The sequence below is a fragment of the Salmo trutta genome, chromosome 7 (assembly GCF_901001165.1).
Source record: "Salmo trutta chromosome 7, fSalTru1.1, whole genome shotgun sequence".
In the NCBI taxonomy this organism is placed as follows: domain Eukaryota; kingdom Metazoa; phylum Chordata; class Actinopteri; order Salmoniformes; family Salmonidae; genus Salmo; species Salmo trutta.
The window spans coordinates 46,906,566-46,928,237 of record NC_042963.1 but is presented as its reverse complement, the minus strand read 5'-3'; the positions used below and the strand labels follow the sequence as shown (position 1 = coordinate 46,928,237).

The 21,672-nt window shown below is 43.7% G+C and overlaps 2 protein-coding genes across 2 annotated transcripts in view; one reads left to right on the top strand and one right to left on the bottom strand.

The window, feature by feature from the left end:
- The window catches only part of asz1 (ankyrin repeat, SAM and basic leucine zipper domain containing 1), a 46,892-nt gene extending 43,321 nt beyond the window's left edge, over positions 1-3,571 (bottom strand). Inside the window, exon 1 of the mRNA XM_029759178.1 lies at positions 3,487-3,571. The gene's annotated coding sequence lies outside the window, so the exon portion shown is untranslated. The remainder of the gene's footprint in view (positions 1-3,486) is intronic.
- A 5,228-nt stretch (positions 3,572-8,799) lies between these two features.
- The window catches only part of LOC115197540 (cystic fibrosis transmembrane conductance regulator), an 80,800-nt gene continuing 67,927 nt past the window's right edge, over positions 8,800-21,672 (top strand). Inside the window, exons 1-5 of the mRNA XM_029759175.1 lie at positions 8,800-9,211; positions 10,294-10,404; positions 12,066-12,177; positions 13,052-13,267; positions 13,501-13,590. Coding sequence (XP_029615035.1) covers positions 9,159-9,211; positions 10,294-10,404; positions 12,066-12,177; positions 13,052-13,267; positions 13,501-13,590 — 582 coding nt within the window. The 5' untranslated portion in view covers positions 8,800-9,158. The remainder of the gene's footprint in view (positions 9,212-10,293; positions 10,405-12,065; positions 12,178-13,051; positions 13,268-13,500; positions 13,591-21,672) is intronic.

The following is a 21,672-nucleotide window of genomic DNA, read 5'->3' as shown; positions in this document are numbered from 1 at the left end:
AAATCCAAAGTGATCAATTAAAAGTTTATGGAAAAACTGCACTAGTCCTCATATGAAAAGTATAGGAAAGTACTGATCCCATTACTTATCTTGGGTATTTCTGTATGGTTGTTGTTTTTAGTGTTGTCTGACACAGATCCTGTATACAGATCGCGTTAAAAACGCATTAGTTGCAACTCCCAGGAGTAGCTTGAAGGAGTGCATCGAACGGTACACTGAGTAGGTTTACTTCTGCAGATCCATCTAACTTGGAGTAGCAACTTCTACGTCAGTACAGTCAATGACCATCCAGTTAACGCATCAAACCTTAAAGTCAGACGGATAGCAATGTGATGTGCAACAGAGACCCAGGACCGAATTTGGTTGAAGCCCTGACTTATAGGAGCCATGGGCTTAAGTCAAGTCGGTCAGTCATTTAACTAGTCATGTTTAACAGATGCACTAAGTGGAGCAAAACTGTCTTTGTGATTTGTGTCGGGAAAATGTTGAGCCAGTCCCCAACAGCCTGAAGAAACACCTGGTGGGAATAACAAGAACCACAACTAGGCTACTAACTAAAGACTATGGAGGCAAGCCTCACTCACTGGACAATGAGTTGAAGCACTCCATTTTCTTAGAACACGGAGGTCACCACTTCTGGCAAAGGAGGTCACCACTTTCCCTCAGAATGCTGAGCTGAAAAACCATGGGAGGGAGGATTTATCTGTAATGCTCACCTAGATGATCAGGACAGTCTAGGGTACTACTAATACGACTGTATTTCTGATTCTAATTCTCAAGAGGAAAGTTAACCCTCTGAGTCGCGAGATCACTAAGGAGGACCAACAGTGGTTGCCGGATTGTCTGAAAGGGACTGACGTCTAACTGAGTTCACGGGTCAAGATGTCCATGCACCGGATTGCCTGAGGGATGTGGTGGGTCTTTTTCAATGCTGTATCACCATCTTTATCTGGACAGAAAATGCATTGTTTATCATAACACAAACACACCTTGGACAACGTGACAAGTGGTCCCTCAACACCCAATCCTAAATCATGAGAACCATACACAAACATACTATGCAGATATACAGTGCATTCGGAAAGTATTCAGACCCCTTCCTTTTTCCACATTTTGTTACGTTACAGCCTTATTCTAAAATTGATTAAATAAAACTGTTCCCTCATCAATCTACACACAATACCCCATAATGAAAACTGTTTTTTAGAAATTTTGGCAAATTTATAAAAAAGTAAAAAACAGAAATACCTTATTTATATGTATTTGCTATGAGACTCCAAATTGAACTCAGATGCATCCTGTTTCTATTGATCATCCTTGCGATTTTTCTACAACTTGATTGGAGTCCACATGTGGTAAATTCAATTGATTGGACATGATTTGGAAAGGCACACACCTGTCTATATAAGGTCCCACAGTTGACAGTGCATGTCAGAGCAAAAACCAAGCCATGACGTTGAAGGAATTGTCCATAGAGTTCTAAGACAGGATTGTGGTGCGGTACAGATCTGGGGGTTGGGTACCAAAACATTTCTGCAGCTTGGAAGGTCAAAAAAGAACACAGTGGCCTCCATCATTCTTAAATGGAAGAAGTTTGGAACCATCAAGACCTTTCCTTGAGCTGGCCGCCCGGCCAAACTGAGCAATCGGGGAGAACGGCCTTGGCCAGGGAGGTGACCAAGAACCCGATGGTCACTGACAGAGCTTCAGAGTTCTTCTGTGTTGATGAGAGAACCTTCCAGAAGGACAACCATCTCTGAGGCACTCCACCAATCAGGCCTTTATGGTAGTGTGGCCAGACAAAAGCCACTCCTCAGTAAAAGGCACATGATAGCCTGCTTGGTGTTTGCAAAAAGGCACCTAAAGGACTCTCAGACCATGAGAAACAAGATTATCTGGTCTGATGAAACCAAGAGAGCTCAGACTGGGGCGAAGGTTCAGCTCAACAGGACAATGACCCTAAGCACACAGCCAAGACAACGCAGGAGTGGCTTCGGGAGAGGTATCTGAATGTCCTTGAGCCTGAGCCCGGACTTGAACCAATCTAACATATCTGAAGAGACCTAAAAATAGCTGTACAGAAATGCTCTCCATCCATCCTGACAGAGCTTGAGAGGATCTGCAGAGAAGAATGGGAGAAACTCCCCAAATACAAGTGTGCCAAGCTTGTAGCTTCATACCCAAGAAGACTCGTGGCTGTAATCGCTGCCAAAGGTGCTTCAACATACTAATATGGCTAGATAGCCCACCAGGCGATATTTAGCTAGCTAGCTAGTTAACATTAGCTCACCGTTCATGTAGTCAGACTTTATTACGGGGTGACATGCTAGTTAACGATCCTTGCCATGGTGCCGTGCTAACGTTAGCTAGCATGTCACTACATCAAAAAGTATGACTACAAGAACTGTGATCTAAGGTTAACTAGCTGGCTTATCAATAATAAAAAGACATTTTACCAAAAAAAGGGTTTTATTGAGACAAGAAACATGTTAGCTTATTTTTTTCGTCACTCTAAACTCCTACAAAAACAGCTGTATCATTATTTTTGTTCCGCAGACAGATTTGAATTGCAGAGTAGAGAAAGATGGCATACCCTCTAACTTTTTCTCTAACTTATTCGGAAAGTGGTGAAAATGTCAGTTGTTTATAAAAAGTTACAGAAAATGTTGTTGATGCGGTCACTTAAGCAGCTGTAACATCTGGTTGGTACCAAATCATTTTGTTATTATTTTAGATTTGAATAGCAGAGAAGTAGAGGAAGATGTCATACTCTCTAACTTTTTGTGTAAGTGTTTCGCAAAGTGGTCAAAGTAGCTGATTTGTGTCAAAAGTTGCATTTACAGTGAATGGAAGAGATGATGTCACAATGAGGAGCTTTAGAATGTTGAATGAAGATGGACAAAAAGAAAGACACAAATGTATAGTTTAAAAAGTATAAATAATATTCAAAAACATTATTCCAGACCATATTCTAAAAGTTTGAATGGCGTTTCTAGCTTAAACGGTATAAGAGGAGTAGAATGCAGAAGAATAATAAGAAAAAGAGGTATGACGAAGATTTGCAAGTCCCACCTATAAAAAGTATGACGAGAATAAGAAGTATAATGAATATGGAAAGTTGGGACTTGCGAAGCAAAAGTTTGCCTTTTTAGCAGTACGTTCACCACTCTCTCAAACGTTTAACTCATCCCTCTCACGGCACAGGCCGAGGTGAAACGAACTACCCCAGAACTACCCCCTGGAGACCCTGCAGACAGTGTTTACGAGAGATCGGAAACAACTGTCCCGCGACCCTACAGACATCCCAATACAAACAAAAACCGACTCTCGGAGAAGGAGTGCACAACTAATACTGTAAATAGGCGCTTATAGCTGCCACCAGAGACTTCTATTGCAGTAATGTTGACGGTTTCTGGCAAGTATTACTTAGTCAGCTAGGATGAAGTAGAAGCTAACGTTAAACGGAGTAAGAAATACATGACTAACTTCTCATAGGCCAGTGACGTGGTGATCAGTGGTGTGGCGGAGGAAGCGGAGGAAGCAAGCAGAGATGTTAGTACAGTGGTTCCGGTCGACTTGGTGGCTTTCTAGCCACCACCGATCCACTTTTCATTTTCCATTTGTTCTGTCTTTGTCTTATCACACCTGGCTTCACTCAACCAATTACTTGTTTATTATTTAACCCTCTGTTCCCCATGTTGTATTTGTGAGTGATTGTTTATTGTTACGTGGATATTTGTCAGGCGCTTCACTTTTGTTTTAGACCGTGTTTTTTGGCACTAGTATGTGTTATGTGCTGTCATTTGGTAACCGGTATTAAAGTGCACCTGTTTATTATACTCCGCTCTCCTGCACTTGACTTCGCCTCCCATATACACGCCTTACAGTCATAGGTTTCTGTTTCGTCTCTGATGCTACGTGTCAGTGTGAATTATTTCTAATATTTCTCACTTTCAGGGGTATAACATTACAATTGTATAACTAATAGGCTATGTTTTTGTAGACCTTCAGCAGCTAAGGTGATAATGGCTGGGGTCATTTTCGCTTGATTTTGCTCTTCTCCAAATAGCATATTAAAGTTTTTTAATTGTAAATAAATGTAGTAAATTAGCATCAACTTTCAGAAACAGCCCCCCCCTCCTTCCAGACCTTACTAAAACTCAAATCTTGGTTACGGCCCTGACCATGGTAGCTGTTTGGAGAATAGGCATTTTGTATGGTCTCGCCTGATGGTGAACTGAGAAACACTGTTTGTAACCCGGCATGAGAGAATACCTGATGTGTCCTACACTCTTTGAAAAGGGATCTTCGGCTGTCCCTATAGGAGAACCCTTTTTGGTTCCAGGTAGAAGCCTTTTGGGATCCATGTAGAACCGCGACTGTTCATGGGCTCCCGAGTGGCGCAGCGGTCGAAGGCACTTTATCTCAGTACTAGGGGCGTCACTACAGACCCTGGTTCGATTCCAGGCTGTATCACAACCGGCCGTTATTGGGAGTCCCATAGGGCGGTGCACAATTGGCCCAGTGTCGTCTGGGTTAGGGTTTGGTCAGGGTATGCCGTCATTGTAAATAAGAATTTGTTCTTAGCTGACTTTTTATTTGATTTTTTTATTTAACCTTTATTTAACTAGGCAAGTCAGTTAAGAACAAATTCTTATTTTCAAGGACTTGCCTAGTTAAATTAAAACATTTAAAATTTAAAAAAAACTCCCTGGAAAGGGTTATACCTGAAACCAAAAAAGGGTTCTCCTTTTGGGACTGCCGAAAAACCCTTTTAGGTTCTAGCACCTTTTTTTCTAAGAGTGTACTGATTATGATGAGGGGTCAAGATGTGAGAGAACACTGTTTGTAGCCCACTAGCACGCTTTTTAAAGGCTACAAAAGGAAGTTAAGGCTGGCTTTCACTTTTTATCTGTGTTCCATAATGGAATGTCTTGACTTTTTCATCCTCCCTAAAACTGCACTGATTAAGCTGATAGAAAGTTTCAAGTTCTCTCAGTTAGCAGAGGCATATTGTTTGTTTTTGCTCCTGTAATCTCAGAATACGATTGTAAGAATTGTTGGTACTATGCCTTTTGATGTCTGACATGGTGTGATCTGATCATTCTACAGCAATTTGTGAATGACATTGTTGAATCATTTGTTTCCTATCTCTATGTCTACTTGTTTCCTATCTCTACTCTAACGTTTTGTGAGTAAATACACTCAGGTTATTAAAATATAATACAGTATTGTGCATTAAGTAGGCTATTTTATTCTAAAACCATTGGATGTAGCCCACACTATTCATTTTTTTCTTGCTATTTCAAAGTGTAGAAGAGTTGTTCCACGGAGTGAATCCTTTTTGTGTAGTGTAACTTGTTGTAAAAGGACGTTTGATTTCACCAAATTTGAACATTCTGTCATGAAGAGCACATGTTCAACTTAATAAAAAACATGTTTTCCCATCTTAAAGCTTCAATATGTAACTTCTTGGGTGAGAACCCTCCAATTCACATAGAAAAGTGAGTTATAGATCTGTCACTCTCATTGAAAGCATGTCTAAGAAGCGGTAGATCTGTTCTATGTGCGCTATTTATATGCTTCCCATTCTTAAGTTTAGCTTTTGCTTTACTTTTGGTTTTGTACACCAGCCTCAAACAGCTGAAAATACAATATTTTTGGTTAATGAAAATATATCTCACAGCATTTTAGATTGTACAATGATTCTCTACACATAATTCCCCCCAAAATTGTACCCTTATTTTACCAGGTAAGTTGACTGAGAACACATTCTCATTTACAGCAATGACCTGGGGAATAGTTATAGGGGCGAGGATGAGGGCCAGATTGGTACAAGGGCCAGATTGGGAATTTAGCCAGGACACCGGGGTTAACACCCCTACTCCTATAAGTGCCATGGGATCTTTAGTGACATCAGAGAGTCAAGACACCCGTTTAACGTCCCATCTGAAAGACGGCACCCTACACAGGGCAATGTCCCCAATCACCGGGGCATTGTTTTTAGACCAGAGGAAAGAGTGCCTCCTACTGGCCTTTGTAGTTCCTTTTACTGCACACATTTAGTTTCATCATTTTAAAAGATATTGCATCTCCTCCTTTTTGGAAGATTTTGGCTTTCTGATAATGTATCAATAATAAAAATAAAAATGTTCATCAGAAAATACAAGTTGGTCATAAACAAATATTTTACCGCCTCTCAAACCTGATTCTGGGGCCCATTCTGTCACTGTCCTCACAATCAGAGTGTATGCTCGATTAGGCTCCTTTCGCCCATTTGAGATTCTTCCCTGTGTTCATTGCCTGTGAAGACTGTGAATGTCAGTGGATATGTTGGCATACCATTGACCAAGGCCTTCATTTTACATCAAATTATGTCATTCATTGAGCATTTTATTGCCCTGAAAAGTTGTCTACTGAACAACATTTCCCTGAGGCAACAAAAAAAGGTAGCCTCTCCTAACAAAAAGAAAACTATTTTAAATATACAGTAGCAGTCAAAGGTTTGGACACGCCTACTAATTCAAGGGTTTTTCTTAATTTTTTTTATATTTTCTCAATTGTAGAATAATAGTGAAGACATCAAAACTATGAAATAACACATATGGAATCAATGTAGTAACCAAAAAATTGTTAAACAAATCAAAATATATTTGAGATTCTTCAAAGTAGCCACCCTTTGTCTTGATGACAGCTTTGCACACTCTTGGCATTCTCTCAACCAGCTTCATGAGGTAGTCACCTGGAATGCATTTCAACAGGTGTGCCTTGTTAAAAGTTAATTTGTGTAATTCCTTTCCTTCTTAATGTGTTTGAGCCAATCAGTCGTGTTGTGACAAGGTAGTGGTGGTATCTAGCCCTATTTGGTGAATGAACAAGTCCATATTATGGCAAGAACAGCTCAAATAAGGAAAGAGAAACGACAGTCCATCATTACTTTAAGACATGAAGGTCAGTCAATCTGATACATTTCCAGAACTTTGAAAGTTTCTTCAAGTGCAGTCGCAAAAACCATCAAGCGCTACGATGAAACTGGCTCTCATGAGGTCCGCCACAGGAAAGGAATACCCAGAGTTACCTCTGCTGCGGAGGATAAGTTCGTTAGAGTTACCAGCTTCAGACATTGCAGCCCAAATAAATGCTTCACAGAGTTCAAGTAACAGACACATCTCAACATCAACTGTTCAGAGGAGACTGCGTGAATCAGGCCTTCATGCTTGAATTGCTGCAAAGAAACCCCTACTAAAGGACACCAATAATAAGAAGAGACTTGCTTAGGCCAAGAAACATGAGCAATGGACATTAGACTGGTAGAAATCTGTCCTTTGGTCTGATGAGTCCAAATGTGAGATTTTTTTGTTCCTACCACCATGTCTTTGTGAGACGCAGAGTCGGTGAACGGTGAACGGATGATCTCCGCATGTGAAGCATGGAGGAGGAAGTGTGATGTTGTGGGGGTGCTTTGCTGGAGACACTGTCTGTGATTTATTTAGAATTCAAGGCACACTTAACCAGCATGGCTCCCACAGAATTCGGCAGCAATACGCCATCCCATCTGGTTTGCGCTGAGTGGGACTATCATTTGTTTTTCAATAGAACAATGACCCAACAATTCTCCAGGCTGTGTTGGGAGAGTGATGGAGTGCTGCAGCACTCCACAATCACCTGACTTGAACCCAATTGACTTGAACCCAACCTGGCCTTCACAATCACCTGACTTGAACCCAATTGAGATGGTTGGGATGAGTTGGACCGCAGAGTGAAGGAAAAGTAGCCAACAAGTGCACAGAGCATGTGGGAACTCCTTCAAGACTGTTGGAAAAGCTACTTTAAAGAATCTAAAATCTAAAATATATTTTGATTTGTTTAACACTTTTTTGGTTACTACAGAATTCCATATGTGTTATTTCATAGTTTTGATGTTTACACTATTATTCTACAACGTAGAAAATAGTAAAATAAAGAAAAACCCATGAATGAGTAGGTGTGTCCAAACTTTTGACTGGTAGTGTATATAAGAACAAAATATGTAAAAAAAAAAAAAACAATAAAATATGCTTCTTTAGAGGTTATTACACTATTACTTTTTTTGGTCAATTTATCTCTATTGAAACATGCAAAATAATTACATGTAACGTTACTGTACTTTTCACTCACACAATGCACTAAGGTCGCTAATGGTTCCTGAAAGAAGGTCCCTCCCCCAATTGAGACATCATACAGACTTCTGGACCTCATTAGATTGTTTACAGACATGTCATCACATATTGTCATGTGTAGGAATTTAAAAAATATATATGGGTAGTGTGAGGGGATAAAATGTTTCCTGTTGCCGATGTGCAGTAGAGGGTTAAAAATCAGATGTATTGAATTTTCCATATGGTCTATATTAAAGGGCACTTAGTTTAATATAACAGGCATTTAAAATTAATTTCGTGGAATGACCCACAAAAAGGATTTAACGTACTCTGTCTTGAATATTCTCCAGACTAACTCCATCATCTAATCTTTTTAGACTAATGCGTTTATTGCTTGGAGCCTCAGGTGATTTAACGGGGTTTTCTGAAGGACCACATTCATTCTATAAAATGTATGATATCACATATCCTCCTGTTGATTCAAATAATAGGTCACATAATTGCAGAAGAGGTGATTTCCCTGAAACCTGCCTGCTAAAAGTGGTACGCCGTGTAGTAGTTTATGTCTCTGCAAATTGGGTTGCCACAATATGCAACCCGTGTCATTTTTTGCAGAGGCCTGTCAGTATGGAAATGACGCGCTCGGGATCTTTGGCGAGACCATAAATTATTCTCTTGCTAACCACCGTGTTCTCATTGTTAGGATCAAGGAAAGGACAAGACAGCCCATTTGCTACGGTCAGTGTTGTGCGCTCCGCAGTGTGTGAGAACAGTGAATGCTGATCTGAGAAGTCGGATAGTGCGATAGTGGGTTGGATAGTGGTCGTAGCTCCGGGTTGGGAAGAGACAATTTCACAACAGTGACGTCACCTCTGATCTGCGCATTTAGGCTACAATCGGCACAAGGTGGCACAGTCAGAAAAGCACAAGCGCTGGGTCATCCTCGAGAAAAAGGGAAACAGAGGGACACAAATGTGAGCGACACAGCTGCAGTGAAATCAAACTGGCGGTGCTCTTAGGATGCAGAAGTCACCCGTGGAAGATGCAAACTTCCTCTCCCAATATTTCTTCTGGTAAGGAATGATATGTTTTCTTCATCTATGTGCCGGCTGATTTGACGCGTAAATAAACCATGGAATGGTTTTCTAGACGTGGTTGCCAGATTTGGAGAGCGCGCTGTTGAAAGGGGACCAGGTCAGGTCAAGGCAGGTCCCAGGAATCTTACTTATTATTTTATAGATGTTTCAATGGTCACTTTTAGGGCAACTATGCACAATAGACAGTTTCTGTGTCCTGTTTTGCTCTGAGAGGAAATTCCAGCAGCCCTTTTGCGCTCCAGTGCGTCACGTGTCGATTGTCCTCCAACTTTCATAATGATTATCTTTGTATGAAATGTGTAATTGATACTAAACATCTCTCGTCATTTCTCAGGCGCATAAAAGACTTCTACATTGTCATCTTGTAGCCTACAATAGGCCTACTCACCACACGCTTCCTGCCATTAGAAAAGCCCATGTCGTCCCAAAACTCATTATAATGCACATAGCCTACTCAGGATTGCCTATATATTTTTTTAACAAATAGATATTCAGCTGTCTTTTTACTATCTATATAGCTATCTAAGATGTAGTAGGCCTAATTCTCCAGCTACATACACTCTTTTTACTATCTATATAGCTATCTAAGATGTAGTAGGCCTAATTCTCCAGCTACATACACTCTTTTTACTATCTATATAGCTATCTAAGATGTAGTAGGCCTAATTCTCCAGCTACATACACTCTGCTATTGGCTTGCTGTTTGATTTTGTCACCCTATAGATATGACTGGGCGTTTGCTTAATTAATTTATACATTTATTGATTTGACCTATCTGTGGTCAACTTCGGAGAACATTGATCTATGTAGGTACTTCAGAAGGGAATTTTGTATTTTTTTCATCCAACTGTTAATCTAAATCCAATGACATGGTGACATTTTTTTAAATGTAATGTTGAATTAAAATCAATTGATAACTCCATCAAATGTAAATCAAAACAGGACTTTGAAATGATGTCTGTGCTCAGTGGGATGATGTGTTCGCTTGTGTGAGTGTAGAAATGTGATAGGAGTTTATTACTAACCAAACCTCCTATACCCATTTGGTTGTTTTGCAGGTGGACATCTCCACTGTTGAGGAAGGGCTTCAGAAAGAAGTTGGAGTTGACAGATGTTTATAAAGCACCATATTTTGATCTCGCAGACAATCTTTCTGAACGACTAGAAAGGTTTGTATCAGTCAAAGTGCCTCACTTTATGAACATGTAAGGCACGTTGGACTCATATTAAATTGATATAACCATTTTATAACTATTATTCTTAATCTAAATCAGAATCACAGACGTGTGCGGCATTGGAAGTTACTAAATACAAAATGAGAAACTAATTGGATTACACACATGTAGGCACATACAGTAGCCTACTTAGAGAACCTATTTTTACTTATGTCACATAGTTATTCATTTGATTCCAGCCATATGAATGATATAGAACACAACATATTTTGATAGAGGATTAGCCTCATGCTATATCAATATATCAAATTGAGTGCTCCTGTTGGCATTGTTGTTGGTCCCTTCTTTGTTGTTGTCTTGTTGAGTTGTGAGAGATGATAATTCATGTTTCTTACTGCCCTTTAAGTGTATTTACTGTAATATTCCCCTATCCATTCCACCGCCCATCCAATGATTGCAATGATTAGCTAAGGAACTTGAAATTCTAGACAGACAACCCCAACCTTAAATATGGGATGGTTTTTGGTTGGAGGTGGACAGACAAACATAAACCTTAGCGTGTCCCAAACAAACACACTGGAGACGGGATGAGTCAGGCTGGGCTCTCTCTCTCTAAAGTCCTCCTCTCTCTCAATCTCACTTTCTCTCCAATCCCTCTGTCCCTTTCTCTCTCTAAGTCTCTCCCCTTTCCCTTTCCCCTCACTGTATGTGCCCTCTCCTCTCCGCTCTGTCCCCGTTATTTAAGAGCAAGTAAATGTCACACCTTTGAGAGGATTGTAGAAAGAACAAAGAAAAAAGGGAAGGATCTTAGGCCACCCGTTAAATGCCACCCGTGTTTTCGCCCCCGAAACAATGCAAACACAGCCCTTCCCCATGATGACCTGCTGCGGGGGCCCCTATGGGGCGGGGGCAGGGCAGCGTCACGGTAAAGGGTGCCAGCAGCCCTCTAAAGGGGTGTAAAAGTCAACCTTTAAAAGGGCCAGATGCCCGGAGAGTGATAAATGACCGGGTCATTTTTTAAATCTGCCAAATACTGTTGGTAGCTGCATGGGAATTTGAACTTTACATTGAATTAACAGGTTGGTATGGTCCCTCAATCTATGATGCGCGCACGTGTTCTCTTACACTCTCTTTCTCTGTCTCTCTTTCTCTCTCACTCTCTTTCTGTCTCTCTCTCTCTCTCTCAAGCTCTCACTCTCTTTCTCTGTCTCTCACTCTCTTTCTGTCTCTCACTCTCTTTCTGTCTCTCTCTCTCTCAAGCTCTCACTCTCTTTCTGTCTCCCTCTCTCTCTCTCAATCTCTCACTTTCTCTCTCTCTTTCTCTGTCTCTCTCTCTCTCAATCTCTCACTCTGTCTCAATCTAACTCTCTCTCTCAATCTCTCTCTCTCTCACATTTTACATTTTTTTCCTCCTCTCTTTGCTTTTCTCCCTCCCTCCTTGCTCTATTTTTCTCATAAATGTTGTCATCTTTTTCTCTTTCCTCTTGTTCTCCCTCGTTTGTTAAGGTCTCTGCACTCCATTTAATAAGTTAACCAAATCACCCAGGTTATACACCAGTGCCCTGAACAATGTGCCCCTACTTTACTTTTACTGTTAGCTAATGTGTGTGTTTTTTAACAGTTTCTAACTCCTCTGGTCTGTGTTCTTGGTGTAGAGAATGGGACCGAGAAGTGGCATCGGCCAAGAAGAAGCCTCGGCTCTTGCGGGCACTATCCCGTTGTTTCCTCTGGCCTTTTGTGTTCTACGGAATCCTGCTGTACTTTGGGGTGAGTCCATCTCTCCGAGTAAACAACAGTTGGCCAACGGTTACCTGGAGAGGCTGCAGTTTAACAGTCTATGTGATCAGGTGTGTTGGAGCTGGGCTGGAGCAAAAGCCTGCACACATTGTGGGCACCGGAGTTGGCCACGTTTGTCAAAAAGGCCTCCATACTTTACTAGTACGACACCAGATGATGAACCACTTTGTATTTAAAATGTAGGTCACTGTTTGGTTCTTAATATAGTGGTATTTCACCCAGCACCTAAATTTACTGTGATACGCACATGACAATATCTCGCATATGAGAACATGTCATGTATTGCGACAGCAGACGTGTTATGCCATTGCGAGGGTTGTGTGTGTGATCAATTCCATTTAAATTCAGGAGGGAAATGGAAATGTCCAATTAAAGAATGAAAAAAAAGCGCCCATTTATTGTCAATGACAAGGAGTTCAAATTCACTTGCTAAATTGGAGGGAGTTGGAACTGGAATGGAACTGACCTCAACCCAACCCAAGCTGGCTGTTAGCCTGTTCTGTCCTGTACCTGTGTGTTACTTACTAGTGAATTAGTGGCATAACCAGAGTATGGAGAAGATGCATATGTCACTGCAGTGTGAGTATCCCAGTGTCCTCGGCTCGGAGAGGAAGATGACGTCAGTAGCAGGTCTTGCGTAACCTAGTGGTGTGGGGTGTTCCCCGTGGAACCTTCTAGGAATGCCCATAAGTTCAGTTCAGAGTTGATTGGAAATAAGACTAGAGTTATCAAGGTACATCATTAAGACAATGATATCAAACTGCCACCAAATTGTATTTTGTAGGATAGATTCTGAACTCTTTACATCAATGTCTCTGGATGCTTTTTTTCTCTTTTCTTACAGGAGGCGTCGAAGACAGTGCAGCCCCAGCTCCTGGGTCGAATAATCGGCTCGTTTGACCCCATCCATGCCCCTGAGCGGGAGCAGGGTTACTACCTAGCCCTGGGTCTCTGTCTTCTCTTCACTGCTCGCTTCCTGCTCCTGCAGCCAGCCATCTTTGGACTGCACCACCTGGGCATGCAGATACGCATCGCTCTCTTCAGCCTCATCTATAAGAAGGTGTGTGTGTTTGTGTGGGCAAGGTGTGGGTGTGTGGGTATGGGCACATCTTTGGCATGCCACCACCTTGGCAGGCATGAAGATCTACATTGCCCTCTTTAGTGTAGCCAGACTCTTGTGTGAGGGTGGGGCTGTGTGGCTGCCACACCCTCTTAGTGTCACACTGCAGCCTCTCCTGCTTCAGCTTTTTAACCCTTTGTGTCTGTCCTAACCCCTGACCTTTGACACCTCAGACTCTGAAGCTGTCCAGCCGGGTCCTGGACAAGATCAGCACAGGTCAGCTGGTCAGCCTGATGTCAGCCCACCTCAATAAACTGGATGAGGTAAGAACCACCCAACTCATCTGCTGACCTAACCCTAATCTCAACCTCAATAATCTCCATGAGAACTAAGGACCCAAGTAATCTACTTATTAACTGTCAAGTTTACTAGGTTAGTCGACTGAGAATGCATTCTCTTTTATAACAATGATGTCAAGAAGAGCATTGTCTTGTGTCAGAAAGCGTGATTTTCTTCACCGTTGCATAGGAGTGATGAAACATGTCAGAGGACAATGGGGAAGAGTTTCAGTGGTGTAAAGGTGGGGGGTTTGAATGAGCCAGTTAGTTAGGGGATAGTTAGGTGGCCATGGTGGTATGAGGGGACCAGGTTGAAGGGGCCAGGTTGGGCCAGTATACCGTAGTCGAGGGCAGGAGTGACATTTTGCAATCTCAACTACTTTGAATCGTTGTTGCATCGTCATCCAAACACCAAGCTATGCTTTCTACGAATTGAGACACCACAACACTAGCTGTGCTCCCAGGAATATCTCCCAATTGAACTATGTGGTAACAAACTGCAGCATGGGCCGAATCCCAGCTCGAGATACACACACAGCCAGGCAACTCCAACCTCCCTGTAAAATCATACATCATGCAGATGTCAATGAGAGAAGGACGTAAAAAATGTGAGTCACACTCCGAGCACATTTCTCCACTCCTGTTAGGCTTGGGCATGAGTCCTATGTCAGTGCTCAGTGGTGGAAAACAAGTGAAGCCAGCCGTTTGTCAAGCCAACATGGGATGAGAGGGGTGTGTAATTTAGCCGTAGCTAGGCTAGTAAAGGGGTGTTGAATGTCAATACACTCTGCTACCTGCTCCCTAGGCAATTATCACCTGGATTGGATGTGGCTTCAAACTCTCACTTGTTCCCAAGCTCTCTCTTCTCCTCTCTTGTGGCTTTGCCCAAAGCTATCTCTACGAACTAGCATGCGTTTACATTGCCAATCCCTCCCATGTAGGCTTTTTGGATAAAGGGGTAGACGGTTAACACTTTACTTGATTTCGGGCACTCTGAAACAAATCTCACATGTGCGCAGGCCAGCTAGATTGTATTGTTTTATTCAACTTCATATTCATCATCTCCAGCACCACCCCAACATCAACATATGTGACCCACCGTCTCTTTTCAGTCTTATGTCCTACAATTTGAAATTGTTTTTTTAAAATGGCGTATCATACACTGTAGTTAGAGGAAACATGGGGAAGTAATGCTGCCTTAAAAGTTGATCAATTTATAATCCAATTTAGAAGAAAAAGGCATTCAAACATTTAGATTTTCACACTTGCTGTATATCAATCCGTGGGAATCGTACTGAATATTTAGAAAAGGAATAATTTCACCAAATTGCCAAAATGGATTCTCTGAACATTATTTCACCAAGTTCCCAGATTAGCCAAACCAAAAACTGTTGTATAATAAAGATAACCTTCACATTGATCAGCTACAGTGCTGTTCTTTGTTTACGCCCATTTAGCATCATTTACACCCTCTAAATGTCATGCCCTGACCTTAGAGAGACGTTTTATTTCTCTATTTGGTTAGGTCAGGGTGTGATGTGGGGTGGGCATTCTATGTTATCTATTTCTTTGTGTTGGCCAAGTAGGGTTCCCAATCAGAGGCAGCTGTCTATCGTTGTCTCTGATTGGGAATCATACTTAGGCAGCCTTTTCCCACCTGTATTTGTGGGTAGTTGTTTTCTGTTTTGTTATTCTGTACCTGGCAGAACTGTGCGCTTTCGTTTTTCCCTTACGTTATTTTGTTTCAGTGTTTTTTGATAATAAAAATCATGAACACATACTACGCTGCGCTTTTGTCTACTCCTTCCGACGAAACCCGTTACAGAACTACCCACTACAACTGGACCAAGCAGCGTGCCCGGGAGGAGATGGCATCCTGGTCTTTGGAGGAGGTTGAGGAGAGAATAGACTGGACTTGGGAGCAAGTATTGGGGAGATACAAAAGCCTGCCGGGGAAGCAGGTGGAGGCAGCAAGAGAGGAACAGCGACGAGACCGGGATTCACGGCAACGATGGAAGCACGAGATGCAGCCCCCCAAATTTGTTTGGGGGGGGGGGCACACGGGGAGATTGGCAGAGTCAGGGTTGAGACCTGAGCCAACTCCCCGTGCTTATCGTGGGGAGCATGTGACCAGTCGGGCACCGTGTTATGCGGTGATGCGCACTGTATCTCCAGTGCGCATTCACAGCCCGGTGCGCTCGTTGCCGGCTCCCCGCATTTGCCGGGCTAAAGTGAGCATTCAGCCAGGACGGATTGTGCCGGCTCAGCGCTCCTGTTCTCCAGTGCGTCTCCTCGGCCCAGGATATCCTGCGCCAGCTCTACGCACTGTGTCGCCAGTGCGCCTTCACAGCCCAGTTCGTCCTGTGCCAGCGCCCCGCACCTGCCGGGCTAAAGTGAGCATCCAGCCAGGACGGGTTGTGCCAGCCCTATGCTCCAGACCTCCAGTGCGCCTCCACAGCCCAGGATATCCTGCACCAGCTCTACACACTGTGTCGCCAGTGCACCTTCACAGCCCAGTTCGTCCTGTGCCAGCGCCCCGCACTTGCCGGGCTAAAGTAAGCATCCAGCCAGGATGGGTTGTGCCAGCCCTATGTTCCAGACCTCCAGTGTGCGTCCACGGCCCAGTATATGCTGTGCCAGCTCCGCGCACCCGGTCTCCAGTGCGTCTCCCCACTCCGGTGAGACCTGTTCCGGCTCCACTTACGAAGCCTCCAGTGATGATCCATGGACCGGAGCCTGTAGGGATGATCCATGGCACGAAGCCTCCAGTGATAATCCATGGCCCGGAGCCTCCAGTGATAATCCATGGCACGAAGCCTCGAGTGATGATCCATGGCCCGGAGCCTCCACTGATGATCCATGGCACAAAGCCTCCAGTGATGATCCATGGCGTGGAGCCTGTAGTGACGATCCATGGCACGGAGCCTGCAGCGACGGTCTCCAGTCCGGAGCCTGCAGCGACGGTCTTCAGTCCGGAGCCTCCAGCGACGTTCCTCAGTCCGGAGCCTCCAGCGACGGTCCCCAGTCCGGAGCCTCCAGCGGCAATCCGGAGTCTCCAGCGGCAGTCAGCAGTCCGGAGTCTCCAGCGGCGGTCCGCAGTCCGGAGGCTCCAGCGGCGGTCTGCAGTCCAGAACCTCCAGCGGGGGTTCCCAGTTCAGAGCCTCCGGCGATGATCCACTGTCCGGTTCCTCCAGTGACGATACACAGTCCGGTGACACAAAAGCGGAGGGATCAGTGGGCGGAGCGGGGGCTACGCCCCGAACCGGAGCCGCCACCAAGGGTAGATGCCCACCCGGACCCTCCCCTATAGGTTCAGATTTGCGGCCGGGAGTCCACACCTTTGGGGGGGGTACTGTCACACCCTGACCTTAGAGAGAAATTGTATTTCTCTATTTGGTTAGGTCAGGGTGTGATGTGGGGTGGGCATTCTATGTTATCTATTTCTTTGTGTTGGTCGAGTAGGGTTCCCAATCAGAGGCTGCTGTCTATCGTTGTCTCTGATTGGGAATCATACTTAGGCAGCCTTTTCCCACCTGTATTTGTGGGTAGTTATTTTCTGTTTTGTTATTCTGTACCTGACAGATCTGTGCGCTTTCGTTTTTCCCTTACGTTGTTTTGTTTCAGTGTTTTTTTGATAATAAAAATCATGAACACTTACCATGCTGCGCCTTGGTCCACTCCTTCCAACGAAACCCGTTACACTAAAGCCTTAGACCCACCCGTCTCTTAAAGAATTCATATTGAAACACAAGCGAATGTGGCCACGTGCTAAAGCAGTGAGGTAGTGTTTAAAAAATTGTAGTAGCCTACAATTAGGAAAAATGTAAAACACATAAAGGCTTAGCTAAAAATAATATCTAGACCTAGGCCTATATAGTTAAAATGGCGGCGGAAGAAATGGCAGCAGTTTTACGGGCGCCCAACCAATTGTGCTATTATGTGGGGTTTTTGCGTTATTTGTAACTTATTTTGTACATAATGTTTCTGCAACCGTATCTTACAGCAAAAAAGAGCTTCTGGATATCAGGATAGCGATCACTCACCTCGGATTAGACAAAGATTTTTTTCTACAACAAGCAGGACGCACAGGACATTCTTCAAACACCCGACAAGGCCGACATCCCCGTTATTTACAAGAGGAAGCGACGCAGGTACAGAGGACAAAGAGCCGGATGGCTCGTGAGGACCTGCAGAAGGCGAGTGGGAAAGCTGCCGTTACCGTCAATACTACTTGCCAACGTGCAATCATTGGACAATAAATTAGACGAGGTACGATCACGAATATTACCTTCCAACGGGACATCAAAACTGTAATATCCTATGTTTCACGGAATCGTGGCTGAATGATGACATGGATATTCAGCTAGCGGGATATACGCTGCACCGGAATGATAGAACAGCACACTCCGGTAAGACGAGGGGGGGCGGTCTGTGCATATTTGTAAACAACAGCCGGTGCACGAAATCTAAGAAAGTCTCTAGATTTTGCTCACCAGAAGTAGAGTATATTGTGATAAATTGCAGGCCACACTACTTGCCTAGAGAGTTTTCAGCTATACTTTTCATGGCTGTTTATTTGCCACCACAGACAGATGCTGGCACTAAGACCACACTCAGTCAGCTGTATAAGGAAATAAGCAAACAGGAAACCACTTACCCAGAGGCGGCGCTCCTAGCGGCTGGAGACTTTAATGCAGGGAAACTTAAATCAGAACTACCAAATTTCTATTAACATGTTAAATGTGCAACCAGAGGGGAAAAAATTCTAGATCACCTGTACTCCACACACAGAGACATGTACAAAGCTCTCCCTGGCCCTCCATTTGGTAAATCCGACCACAACTTTACCCTCCTGATTCATGCCTACAAGCAAAAATTAAAGCAGGAAGCACCGGTGACTCGGTCTATAAAAAAGTGGTCAGATGAAGCAGATGCTAAACTACAGGACTGTTTTGCTATCACAGACTGGAACATGCATTGAGGAGTACACCATATCAGTCACTGGCTTTATCAATAAGTGCATCGAGGACGTCATCCCCACAGTAACTGTACGTACATACTCCAACCAGAAGCCATGGATAACAGGCAACGTTCGCACTGAGCGAAAGGGTAGAGCTGCCGCTTTCAAGGTGCGGGACTCTAACCCGGAAGCTTACAAGAAATCCTGCTATGCCCTGTGACGAACCATCAAACAGGCAAAGCATCAATACAGGGCTAAGATTGAATCATAATACACCGGCTTCGACGCTCGTCTTATGTGGCAGGGCTTGCAAACTATTACAGACTACAAACAGAAGCACAGCCGCGAGCTGCCCAGTGACACGAGCCTACCAGACGAGCTAAATCACTTCTATGCTCGCTTCGAGACAAGCAACACTGAGACATGCATGAGCGCATCAGCAGTTCCGGACGACTGTGTGATCACGCTGTGTGATCATGCGGGGCCAGACGGATTACCAGGACGTGTGCTCCAGGCATGTGCTGACCAACTGGCAGGTGTCTTCACTGACATTTTCAACATGTCCCTGATTGAGTCTGTAATACCAACATGTTTCCAGCAGACCACCGTAGTCCCTGTGCCCAAGAACACAAAGGCAACCTGTCTAAATGACTACAGACCCGTAGCACTCACGTCCGTAGCCATGAAGTGCTTTGAAAGGCTGGTAATCACTCACATCAACACCATTATCCCAGAAACCCTAGACCCACTCCAATTTGCATACCGCCCAAACAGATGATGCAATCTCTATTGCACTCTACACTGCCCTTTCCCACCTGGACAAAAGGAACACTTATGTGAGAATGCTATTCATTGACAACAGCTCAGCGTTCAACACCATAGTACCCTCAAAGCTCATCACTAAGCTAAGGATCCTGGGACTAAACACCTCCCTCTGCAACTGGATCCTGGACTTCCTGACGGGCCGCCCCCAGGTGGTGAGGGTAGGTAGCAACACATCTGCCACGCTGATCCTCAACACTGGAGCTCCCCAGGGGTGCGTGCTCAGTCCCCTCCTGTACTCCCTGTTCACCCACAACTGCATGGCCAGGCACGACTCCAACACCATCATTAACCTGTTGGGGGTAGGGGGCAGTATTTACACGGCCGGATAAAAAACGTACCCGATTTAATCTGCTTATTACTACTGCCCAGAAACTAGAATATGCATATAATTATTGGCTTTGGATAGAAAACACCCTAAAGTTTCTAAAACTGTTTGAATGGTGTCTGTGAGTATAACAGAACTCATATGGCAGGCAAAAACCTGAGAAGATTCTGAACAGGAAGTGGCCTGTCTGACAAGTTCTTATTCATCTTGGCTCTTTTTATTGAAGACTGAGGATCTTTGCTGTAACGTGACACTTCCTACGGCTCCCATAGGCTCTCAGAGCCCGGGAAAAAGCTGAATGATATCGAGGCAGCCCCAGGCTGAAACACATTATCGCCTTTGGCAAGTGGCCGATCAGAGGACAATGGGCTTAGGCGCGTGCACGAGTCTACCCTGTGCTTTATTTTCTTTCGTCTTTTTACCTAAACGCAGATTCCCGGTCGGAATATTATCGCTTTTTTACGAGAAAAATGGCATAAAAATTGATTTTAAACAGCGGTTGACATGCTTCGAAGTACGGTAGCGGAATATTTAGATTTTTTTTGTCACGAAATGCGTCGTGCTCGTCACCCTTCTTTACCCTTTCGGATAGTGTCTTGAACGCACGAACAAAACGCAGCTGTTTGGATATAACTATGGATTATTTGGGACCAAACCAACATTTGTTATTGAAGTAGAAGTCCTGGGAGTGCATTCTGACGAAGAACACCAAAGGTAATCAAACTTTTCTAATAGTAAATCGGAGTTTGGTGAAGGCTAAACTTGCTGGGTGTCTAAATAGCTAGCCCTGTGATGCCGGGCTATCTACTTAGAATATTGCAAAATGTGCTTTCACCGAAAAGCTATTTTAAAATCGGACATATCGAGTGCATAGAGGAGTTCTGTATCTATAATTCTTAAAATAATTGTTATGCTTTTTGTGAACGTTTATCGTGAGTAATTTAGTACATTTTTAGTAAATTCACCGGAAGTTTGCGGGGGGTATGCTACTTCTGAACGTCACATGCTAATGTAAAAAGCTGGTTTTTGATATAAATATGAACTTGATTGAACAAAACATGCAGGTATTGTATAACATAATGTCCTAGGGTTGTCATCTGATGAAGATCATCAAAGGTTAGTGCTGCATTTAGCTGTCTTCTGGGTTTTTGTGACATTATATGCTAGCTTGAAAAATGGGTGTCTGATTATTTCTGGCTGGGTACTCTGCTGACATAATCTAATGTTTTGCTTTCGTTGTAAAGCCTTTTTGAAATCGGACAGTGTGGTTAGATTAACGAGAGTCTTGTCTTTAAAATGCTGTAAAATAGTCATATGTTTGAGAAATTGAAGTAATAGCATTTCTAAGGTATTTGAATAACGCGCCACAGGATTCCACTGGCTGTTGCGTAGGTGGGACGATTTCGTCCCGCCGACCCTAGAGAGGTTAAGTTTGCAGACGACACAACAGTGGTAGGCCTGATCACTGACAACGACGAGACAGCCTATAGAGGAGGAGGTCAGAGACCTGGCCAGGTGGTGCCAGAATAACAACCTATCCCTCAACGTAACCAAGACTAAGGAGATGATTGTGGACCACAGGAAAAGGGGGACCGAGCACGCCCCCATTCTCATCGACGGGGCTGAAGTGGAGCAGGTTGAGAGCTTCAAGTTCCTTGGTGTCCACATCAACAACAAACTAGAATGGTCCAAACACACCAAGACAGTCGTGAAGAGGGCTCGACAAAGCCTATTCCCCCTCAGGAAACTAAAAAGATTTGTCTGTTGTATTTGGCACACATGACAAATAAACTTTGATTTGATGTGATCATCAGATCCTTTGAGTAATTTTGGTTCAGGTCATGTTACGATATGAAAAAAGGAATCTAGCCATAGAGCATATTTCTGTCCTGCCATTTGGAGCAGGACATGTACATGGCCTTTTCATTGCAAAAGTCCTGATCTTCTCAAAAATATA